Genomic DNA, 10,760 nt, shown 5'->3' with positions numbered 1-10,760 from the left:
CGGCTGTTTAAGTCTTGTGTGCATAGAGAGTACGTGAAACTTTGACGTACCAATACCACCGCTAATTCTTTTTTTTTTCTGTGTATATACAATAACGACGATCCTCCCGTCGTTTGTATTCTGATGATGAGAAGACGCCAACCACACCATATTCAGTACACGGACGGTGTCACGAACGCACAGTACGGGGCTGTGACGACTGACGAGATTGCCCTCGCTCGGCCGGTTGTGTGGTGCGGGAGATCCTGCTGCGATGCATGCAACGTGGTACGTACTATACGTAGGTACGGGATGTAGCGTGGGCGTGGCTGCCTCTGCCTGGACCGGACCCCTGTTTTGTCCGTTTCCGCGCCGTGCACTCCTTCTCCACGCCGTATAGGGGCAGTTTCGTCCGAATATATTTTTTGCCACACATCTCGCCGCGCTGATTGGCCGTCCACTCTGGCCTCCCGCATGGCTGAGGTGAATGCGCAGTGAAGCTCATGTTGCATGCGACGTGGAATGACTTAATTTCGTTTCAAGTGAAAAACGGCGGATTGTTTGTGGAAGCATATATAGAGCATCGAAAATACACTGCCTGCAGTAATCTTGGTCAGTGACTTTTCTTTCGTTCAGGACAAAGTATGTACAGCGGGTGAGACTGGAGGGGCCGGCATGTAGGCCGGAGTTCGTTAAGATGGTGTGGGGAAGCATGCTTTCCTTGATTCAGCAAACCGCGCTTGCTTTGGTTGATTGATCACCTGGTACGTACTAGGCGCCAATTAACCCACCCACTCAATCATCACCACTGCACTGTTCACGTACTCCGTCTGAGGTTCCTTCCCACGCTGCTCCAGCCTTGTCCCATTATCACATCCGGTTTCGGCTCAACTAAAGAGAATAAAAATTGTGCACCTACCTACTCCCTCGACAAATATAAAGTGGATGTTACTTGAATGGATTCCGCAATGCCAACGGTTTCAGATAGCCATATGAAATGCTCGCCACAAAAGGGCCGGGCATATTTATATAGGCCGTAGTTAGTTATTAACACTAGCGACTAGCGAGATGGTATGCATGCATGGTGGGCAGCTTGTCCTGATCAACACTGGTGCGGCCTGATATTGATACAGAGTAGTACGCCAGTACCGTCATCACGGCGCCGGGCATCTTTCCGGTGGTGGACGGACGCTGGCCGGCGGTAGTGGCCAACGTGCGAGCCCAGCGCATGGGGGTGCCTCCGTCCTTGTACGCTGCCAGGGCAGAGCAGAACAGAAAAGGACGCTGACAGGCTCAGCTGGCTGGCTGCCACGGCGCTCCACCTCCACTCCGGCCATGCTCAGGGCCGTATAGTCAAAGCCCCCTTGACCGGAGATCCACAGGCGGTCGCCAGAGATGCATGCCACTCGATTCGATTCCATCCCCAAAATGCCCTTCCCCAACTCCAGTCACCACTCCTTCTCATAGATGACATGGCGTTGGGGTATGGAGGACCGGACTACCAGTAGCCTGCCCGTATGCACGCTGCACGGTACACGAACGCCGCTCGTGTCAACGACGACGACGAAGCACTTGGGCATGAATGCATGCATTTTCCTTCCAAACGGGACGGGAGAGCTTGTTTCCTTAATTTCATGTCATGTGGGGTAAATGGATGGCGAGCGTCCGAGAACGCAACGGACTGGTAGAAGCCTAGAAGAGACAGCCACATGGATCAAAATCACTGTTTTGACCCTTTGTCGTAAGTTTAATAAGATTTGTCCCCGCGTGCAAAGTTTTTCCGGATTTCAACTTTTTTCTATTGCTATTGTCTTCGACGGTAGGGTACGCCACGTTTGGCAGGTGCGAAAAAAACTCACCTTCACAGTCTGTGACGGTAGGATATGTTATCCTACTGTTACTGTCTTTGATGGTCGGGTTCCGCATGCAATTATTATTTTTATGATAATTACATGTAGGCCTCTACCATCATAGAGAGTGAGAGTAGGTTTTTTTTGTTTTTGCACGGAGCGGACTTGACGACGTAAGCAAGTCCTATCATTATAGGACCTTGATGATAGGATGTGTTATCCTACGGCCAAAATAATAACTATAGGAAAAGACCAAATTCAAAATACTCTTGCATATAGGGTTAAATCGTGCTAAACTAACAACAAAGGGCCAAAATAGTGAATTTGCCCGCCACAGGGTAGCAGTACTCCTAGTGGGCAACGTACTACTACATCTGGTGCGCAGCCTAGAGGATAGAGTGAGGCTACGTCTACATGCGTGTGTGTGTGGTAGGCCCGACACGTGCGTGGTACGTAGTAGAGTAGGAGTACAAGACTGAGGTTGGCATTGGATGCGAACTCCACTCACCGCACCGGGAAAAGGCACGCAGTGGATCAGGCCAGACGGCCGGCGCATGGAATGCAATGCAAGGCTGTAGAAAAACCTGGCGGGCACGACTGTCCACGCGCGCACTATGCCATGCCATGCCACCACCACCTTTGCAGCTGCAGCAGCCTGCAGCTACAGGCAGGCAGGGAGGGGAGGAGGAGAAGTCCGTCTCCGTTTACTAGTGTATTTATGCTCAGCGGATGGGTGGCTGGCTATCGGACAAGGGCCGCAACAGCGTGTCATGCTTCCAAATCGCAGGCGTAATAGTGGTCTGGTGGCAGCGTGAGCATGGTGAATGAGCTCCGTAACAGTGGCGGTGGCTCGGGGACCCATGCAAACGCGTGATGGATGGATTGACGCAAGCCCGAGGGCCGGCCGGCCCCTACATGCGCGCGAAATTGCATTGCATGGGTAGCCGTTGCCGGCCACGCTTGACCTGCAGAGTCATCCTCACATACTGTAGTGTTCATCTCATCTCATCTCAGGAACATTTTAGCAAGTGCCAGGGCCCAGTGGCGATCTCCTCACCGGAGAAGAAGTAATGGACGGATGCGGCGTCGGTCGGAGATCGACCGGTCGATCGATACCGCGAGCTTGTAGTATAAATGCGATCTCTCTCTCTCCCGCTCACGTTGGGTAAGCTAGAGATGGAGATGGAGAGAGACAGAAGGCGCAGCTGCAATAATTCGCGCGCCAGTTGGTGGTGCAGGGGGGTTGCGAATGAGTGAGTGGCAGGGTGACACCGGCCAACGCAGCAGCAGGCAGAGCATGCAAATCATAAGCCCCACTCTGCCGCCGGTCAAAGCGCTGCCTGGTCAAGGCTCCGCCCTTCTCCAATCAGCTACTAGGCCACCACATCCGCATGTCACACGGGTCCGATGCGACAACGGTACCGCCTCCGCCATTAACGTCGAAGCACGTCTCATCGATTCCATCGTCATCTGCACAATGTTGGTTTTTTTTTTCACAATCGCCTACGGGCAAGTTTGGGCTCCGAGAAAAGCAGCGCATAGCATAAATCAGTTACTACACTAGGTCGGTGCCGGCACCGGACACGACTATATATAAATAATACTATGTGCATCAGGTCGAACCAAGTCCTACTACAGGGAGGGGGGTCTATAAACAAAAACATGACCGACGCGAGAAACAGCATTTTTCCACACTTGGGCTCCAACCCTAGACCGACCACCGGACAAGGAAGAAAACAAAAAAGCGGCGACGATAAGTCAATAAATCCTTGCGAAGAAACAACATGCAATGCATGAGGCCCACCAAAGATGAGATGGGCCGGCCTAGTCCCACAAGAGGTTGATCATCGAGTTGGCCAGCCCGGCCTCCTTGAAGGTCTGCTCGCTCTCGTACTGCAGCTTGTTGATGGCCGCGCCCGGGATGGGCTGCCCGAAGTGGAAGGCCCGCTTCTCCCCGTCCTCCACCTCAGAGGAGCACAACGACCACAGCAGCTGCACACAACCATCATCAGGTTACCGTCACAGAGACCAACCTCGGTATTAATAAGATAGAGCAAAATGTCGAGTCTCAACCTTGATGGGATCCGTGTGGAGGAAATTCCTCTGGATCCTCCGACCGCCGGGAAGCCGGACTGCCACCCTGCACACAAGCTCCCTGCTTACTTTCGGCTCCTCGGGGAGAGGGGGGTACTCCATCTTAGCGCTCAAGCTGGGCTCCTTCTCTTCCTCGGGTTTGGGATTGGTCTCGTCATCACCAGATCCTTTCTTCTCCTCCAAGGAAGCCGCCACCGCCCGTGCTAGTTCCTCATCTTCATTCTCTATACCTGTTTTACCTGAAAAGAGAGATGTCGTGTAAATGGCATGTGTAATTGCAGGCATCCACATGCCTACAAAAAAGACTAAGGAAGAGGCACACAAGCTGTCTCTTTCATAAGTATCAACTTGTTTGTTTCAGAAAAGAATAAACATCGACTCAAAACCATCACAAGAATTTGTTTGCTATAACAATTATTAATAATACTACCTACTACAACGACAATCATAACAACTCTAGATATTCCTACCATTTGCTTGTGTTATGTCCTAATGGGTTTACATATTTGTCGCATATATGTTGCTCTTAGAAACTAATCTGCTGACCACAAGTCAAATTCGATATACCCTAACAGCACTCACAAACAAAGGATACCCTACTTGTCGTACACTGCAGCAATGACACGGTCATGGCTTTTACCTAAAATCGACCATTACATCCATGCAGGCATATATAAAAAACAGAGGTATCATTCTTGACAAATAAAAAACCTTTTCTTAGAAAAATACTCGATGTGAGAATCCAAGGCTCAAAAACATATAGCACCATCAAACTAGCAGTGGCTTTTAATTTAGGAAAATGAACTGAAAGAAACCCCAATGGGAGAGGCTGGATGATAAAAAGGTGAGGAAACAAAGACCAGCTCATTTAGTGATGCGTCAACGGTAGAATAAAAAACACACAACACCTAGAGCTACATGGCACTTCACACGTCCAGTGTGCTAGTTTTCAAGAATTGAACATATATACAAAAGATTTAAAATTATGAAATTTCAGAAGCCATGTATCTGACAGATGAGATATGTCATGAAAATACTATCCAACTTCGGGGGTTCTTTAACCCAAAGTTAACACTTGAAACATAGAAATCAATAATATGGATCCAGAAAATATAGAGTGAACGCAGCGGAAGCTTGGTGCTACATGAATATGACTGTTTCTGGATCATATAGTTCAAAGAAAATGTAGTTACAGTTCTAATGTTTTAAATAAGAAGTGAACTTCTGAGAAGTCAACACTGCTGGCATGGAACTAACTAAAGAACATAAGGGTTTCCGTTTCACCCATTCCTTCATCCAACCTCCCTAAGCATGTTATCCACCTTCCTCCTATCTGTTTTGATCTTTACATCCCTCTATCTCTCATTTTTCTCCCACAGTTTTTTTTCCCAAAACCAACCTCAACTGCCTCACCTCTTATTGACTTACCATTTAAAATAACTTTTGGTAAGCGAATGAGTTCTTACAAAATAAGTGCTTAACAATAAGAAGGCAGGAAAATCATGGCGTTTGCCTACAAAAACTTGCTGCCAATCTACAAATGATAGACGTGCAATCACGGGCTAACCTAGTGGGGTGTTTATGCTTCAGATGCAACGCATGGGCAATTAGCTAGTCCAGATATAAAAATACCTTGCCTAACCACAGAAGTTTCCTGATCAACTTTTCTTGGGCGTTTTTGAGGTTGAGCAGCATGGTGCTCCTTTGGACCTTTCTCCAGGTAAGGCATCAAATCCTGTGTACAGTGAACATGCAGAAAATAGTAAGGAAATGATCGCATCATAACAGTATATCCACCTCGTATTTGAGCATACGCGTTGTAGAGGCTACTACCAGTCTACCACTGTAGACTGCAGAGCAACGTGAGATGGAAGACAGGGATGCAAAAAATACCTCCAGCAAACTGTCTGGGTAAACCATTCCATTCCAACCACGCATTTTTTGTCCAGTGATGGGGTCAATTAGGAGAATGGCAGGAACAGAGCCCAAATGGTAGTAGGTGCATACCTTCCTCCCCTCACTGGTATCTTGATAAACCTATGTTTAACACGATACAACAAATCGACAAAAAAAATGAGAAGTGCTCAGACATGGTTCCATCTAGGGAAAAAAGCGAACCATATAATTAGAGCTCTTCGTTGCCAATATATTTCTCCATAGTCCATATGTGTACATAGAGGTCAATTTAGAATACATGCAGTCAAAAGTCCTAATACTTTAATCACCAATGCACAGAGAACACAACGAGTAGATCATCCATTCTACAAGAGTTACATGAATCTTGAAGCACTTGACTGCTTAAGTTGGTGGACCTCAACTTTGGTTTGTTAGCGTTTGTGCAACCATAGAAGAGTGAAGCACAGAAGCACCCAAGGAATGATGTTAGATTCATCATCAAAGCACTGTCATTATGTCATGTCTCAACCTCTAAATACATTAGCATATAATTACAAGAAACAGCAAATAAAAATGTCTAATGTACTGTGTTGACGTCCCCAATAACATTTATCAAGGTACCAATGCAGGTGTGATTAGATGAAATACAAATTTAGAGGTTCAGATCCAAGCAGACATTGAAGGAGAATGCAAGGAGGACCAACCTGCCAGAAAATGAGGTTTGACCTGATTGTCTGAGCCACCGCTTCATTCGCCCAAGTGTCTCGATTAAGCTTCAACAGAGAAAAGCTCGACAGTCATTCGACAGTCATTCGACAGTCAAAACATTAACAAAGCATAAGATGAAGGATCGACATAAGTTGGCATGAACTATCGAAAATAAGACAGCTTACCATGTGAGAGCTGAACTCTTCTGTTGACTGCAAATTGATCAACAGCCATTTATCTAGAACAGAGGCCTCTAACTTTGCCTACATCAATGGGATTCATTTAGTGTAACATAAAGAATTGAGCGATACATAACGTTGAAGGACTAGCAAATTAATATAATCAAATCTACGAGTGTCAACTGAAAACTAGTTCAGGTGTCCATAATCAATGAATATGAGACAACACTATCTCAACCATCAGTATGCTTTCAGCAAGTTCTCTTTTTTGTTTGGTAATTAACCAAAGTACTAGATCAAACTAATTGTATAACTGTAAGTGTTCGATCAGGCAACAGAGATAGTATACTCCTATATTACATGTACTCTTCCATTATAACAGTTCATAGATCATTAATAGATCAAAACACACATGATATGAACTACGAAGCACAAGCAGTGTGTAGATGCGATGCAGTTTTGCTGGCATAGTCAAAACATGACCGTGGCCGAGACAGATACATTGTCGAACAGAGAATATAACAATACAATTACAGGACATGCAGCTGACCTTGTCAAATGGTCCATTGAACATCAAATCAAAAGGTGGGCGATATAAAGATGCCAGCTTATCACTAGAACTGGATGTGGCATTCTGTTCAGAATCCCAAGCAGATTGCCTTGCCTCCTCTTCAAAGTTACGAAATGCATCCGTCGCATTAGGCCGAGCACTGAAAAGAAGTGACCAGAACGTTATAAAATAATGATGTTTTTGCAGCGCAATAGCTAAGGCATCAGAGGTCAAAGACCCTAATATCTCACAAATGTCTGGAAACCCCACGTGCATTCCATACTTAAAGCCAACAGGTACTTTCTTAAAGCATGTCAATCAGTACGATAGAACTTGCATCACATCATGAAGCACTCGCAAGCAGCGTTTCTCAAATATTTGCAGGACTAATTAAAGCAAAATATATGGAGAAAGAAAACCCCATACAATTACTGTCATAAGCAAGCAACAAGCATAACTGCAGCTACAATATAAATGAAGATTTTGACATCAGTACAGGTCCCCGCATTTAGAATAAATGCTTGGCACAAAGCTTCAAGAATCTTTGCATGTATCTCTATTTGATTTGGAATAACATTAAAACAAGAGGGCAGCTGGTCAGTATTTAAATGTCCATTCGTATAATGCAGAATGGGGCAGATAACGTAGATATGGAAAAACTAGAGGGCAGTTGGTCGGTACTGGTTGCCAGGTGCTATGACACCCCTTTCGCTGCCCGTTTGCTTGAACTTTCCATTTGTTTTCCATTATGAACTGATGTTCCATTATGCAATTATAATAGAAACCGGCTCTCATTTGTGAGGCGCATGGGAAAAAATTGACAATTCATTGGTCACAAACTACTGGAAAGAGACATCTGTGTACAATAGGCATACGAAGGGGTAAGTGGGAGATCTAGCTGCAAGCTGTTGGTTCTAAATATTAGGATAGCTAAAAGAGCAATATTTGTATGGATTCCATTGGTGAGACAAAAATAACAGGCATTCACTACACATGGCAATGTTTAATGTCTGAGCAAAATTAGTATGGGCGTGTGGCACTCAATTGACACAAACTGAAGATTCTCTTAGGACCTTTGCGGGCAGTTAATTTCTTTAATGTCTGTGAGCAAAATTAGTATGGGCGTGTGGCACTCATTGACACAAACTGAAGACTCATTGACACAAATTGAAGACTCTCTTAGGACCTTTGCTGGCAGTTAAATTTCTTTAATGTCTGTGAGCAAAATTAGTATGGGCGTGTGGCGCTCATTGACACAAACTGAAGACTCATTGACACAAATTGAAGACTCTCTTAGGACCTTTGCTGTCAGTTTAATTTCTTTAATGTCTGTGAGCAAAATTAGTATGGGCGTGTGGCGCTCATTGACAACAACTGAAGACGGTCTTAGGACCTTTGCGGGCAGTTTAATTTCAACCATACCTCAAAGATCAACTTTTTTGGGGGAAAGAATGATTGAACTATAGACAACGGAAGTTTAAGTTCCCTCGATCATGTTAAAAATCATTTCTTGGACTTGGAAGTAAAGCATAAGTCCCACTGCGAAGCATGTCCTGTCTGATCTAAGCACCTCAGCAATTAATCCATCTTTATCTTGTAGTAAGGACAGTGCTCAATCGCGCCATGGTCGAGTCAATTTTCATGGAACAACAGAGGTTCACATATCAATTGCAACATTTTACTGAAAATTGGCTCTACACATTGATACCAGGGTCGCATGCTGATGCTACCACGCGAAATCACTAACTAACGAAGCGCCATTACTTACATGATGGTTGGGGTGTCGCCGTAGAGAGTCTCGCGCCTCACAGGCAGCGGCGCACGGACATCATCATCGTCCCCAAGCCCCTGCAGCATCCCATCTTCCAGCGCAGCTGCTGGCGGTGGATGGTACCTACAACATGACAGCGCACTGTGAGCACGCCTGTACCAGCTACTCCCTCCGTCCCATAATACTCTACTGTATAATACTCGAGCGTGTTTGACACTAGACTAGAGCTTTGGAGTAGTAAAAAGGAGCCTGGCCAAGGCACATCCGCAGCCAGAGCGGCGAAACCCTAGGAATGCCGGTCGGGCCGACCCACCTGAACCCCTCCTCCACCTCGGCCGCGGCGGCGGCTGCCGCCAGCGCGGCCTCGGCGGCCGACTGGACCGGCGGATGCGCCCCGGCGAGCGCGGCCTCCCCGTCGATGTAGAAGAGCTGCAGCGCCTCCTCGAGATGCCAGCTCGTCATCTGCGGAAGATATTTTCGCCGCCGGCGGCAGCGGATCGCGCGAGTCAGAAGGGGGATCGAACCGATCAGGGGCGGGGAGGGGAGGGGGGGGGGGGGGCGAACCTGGAGGAACTGGGCGGCGGTGTGGGGCGTCTGGCCGGCGGCGATCTCGAGGAAGGAGGAGACGAGGGCGTCCCTCTCGGCGGGCGTCGGGGGAGCGCCGGCCATGGCGGGCGGCGAGGAGGCGGGCCCGTGCTGTCGCGCCCTGCTGCCTGTGTTTGGTCGGTAGGGTTGGCAGAGTGGGGGAGGAGTGGGAACCAAGCCAGGGGGACTGCAAACATGAGGAAGAGGAAGACGAATAAGGAGGAGCAGGTGGGGTTTGTGTGGGCTGCTCGCCATTGGACTGGGCCGGCCTGGAGGTGTGCGAGAGAAACGGCCCAGTTCATCGCCCGTCATTCGCCACTGCGGACTAAAACTAAAGGCCCTCATGCGTAGGCTTCCCGCAGCGGCCACGTGAAGACCCTTGTTGGTAAGTGAGCCGGGACTAAAGATTTTGAGATTTAGTCTTGACCCTTTAGTCCTGGTTTCACGATTGGGTCTGATGGACCTTTGAAATCGGGATAAATGGGTCATTTTGTACTAGTGTACAAGATAAGACAAGAATATACGCGTGCGGGGTGGGGGTATACGAACCTCACGGGGGTAAAAAGAAGATCCACTTGACGAGATCATCTTTAAATCTAGCCTTAATTCTATAAGATAAAAGGAAAATGTCATGAACGAAGTTGGACTTCCATCTGTGGAATCTTGGACGCTCATTGTTGAAGACCATTGCATTTCTGGTGATTCAAATATTCCAGCATGCAGTAAAAGCCACTTCAGAGAAAAATGAATGATGGGATTCTCTTTTGGCTCTCAGAGTAATGTCCCACATGGAGGTTCCCTGTCCTGAAATTTGAAGATAGTTCCAAACCCTGGTGCTGAACATGCACGTAAAGAAAAGATGATACATGTCCTCTTTGACCCTTGCATGACACAGAATACACAAATTGGAGTCTGATACATTCCAATGGCATCTCTCAAGCATGTCTTGAGTGTTCAGTCTGTCCATAATAAGCATCCAGGCAAACATCTTAATTTTCATGGTACAACAACTCTTCCAAACCCAACTGAGAAGAGGGTTGGGAATAATTGGTTGATGGACATGTGATGACGGGTTGATGGATATATTCTCGTCCCTCGTTGGTTACTCCAAGTGAAAGGTGGAGATGTAGTCAGCAGCAGATTTCCCT

At 47.1% G+C, this 10,760-nt stretch overlaps 1 protein-coding gene across 1 annotated transcript; it reads right to left on the bottom strand.

Annotated features, from left to right (window-relative positions):
- Positions 1 to 3,381: 3,381 nt before the first annotated feature.
- Positions 3,382 to 9,803, bottom strand: LOC123428400 (plant UBX domain-containing protein 7). Its single transcript, XM_045112595.1, has 10 exons — positions 9,592 to 9,803; positions 9,341 to 9,489; positions 9,025 to 9,150; positions 7,257 to 7,416; positions 6,713 to 6,790; positions 6,524 to 6,592; positions 5,817 to 5,960; positions 5,556 to 5,658; positions 3,903 to 4,162; positions 3,382 to 3,821 (listed from the first exon to the last, which is right to left on the bottom strand). The coding sequence occupies exons 1-10, from the start codon at positions 9,694 to 9,696 to the stop codon at positions 3,654 to 3,656; spliced, it is 1,362 nt and encodes a 453-aa protein (XP_044968530.1). The 5' UTR covers positions 9,697 to 9,803; the 3' UTR covers positions 3,382 to 3,653.
- Between the last annotated feature and the right edge of the window lie 957 nt (positions 9,804 to 10,760).

This window comes from Hordeum vulgare, chromosome 2H (genome assembly GCF_904849725.1).
Source record: "Hordeum vulgare subsp. vulgare chromosome 2H, MorexV3_pseudomolecules_assembly, whole genome shotgun sequence".
NCBI lineage: Eukaryota > Viridiplantae > Streptophyta > Magnoliopsida > Poales > Poaceae > Hordeum > Hordeum vulgare.
Note: the sequence above shows the minus strand (reverse complement) of the source record. Positions and strands in the feature narration are given on the sequence as shown.

Coding starts and splice junctions, on each gene's coding strand:
- LOC123428400 (XM_045112595.1), bottom strand. CDS start 9,696: ATGGCCGGCGCTCCCCCGACGCCCGCCGAGAGGGACGCCCTCGTCTCC. Junction 9,490..9,591: donor CCGCCGCCCAGTTCCTCCAG/GTTCGCCCCCCC, acceptor TATCTTCCGCAG/ATGACGAGCTGGCATCTCGA. Junction 4,163..5,555: donor AACTTCTGTGGTTAGGCAAG/GTATTTTTATAT, acceptor CTCTCTTTTCAG/GTAAAACAGGTATAGAGAAT.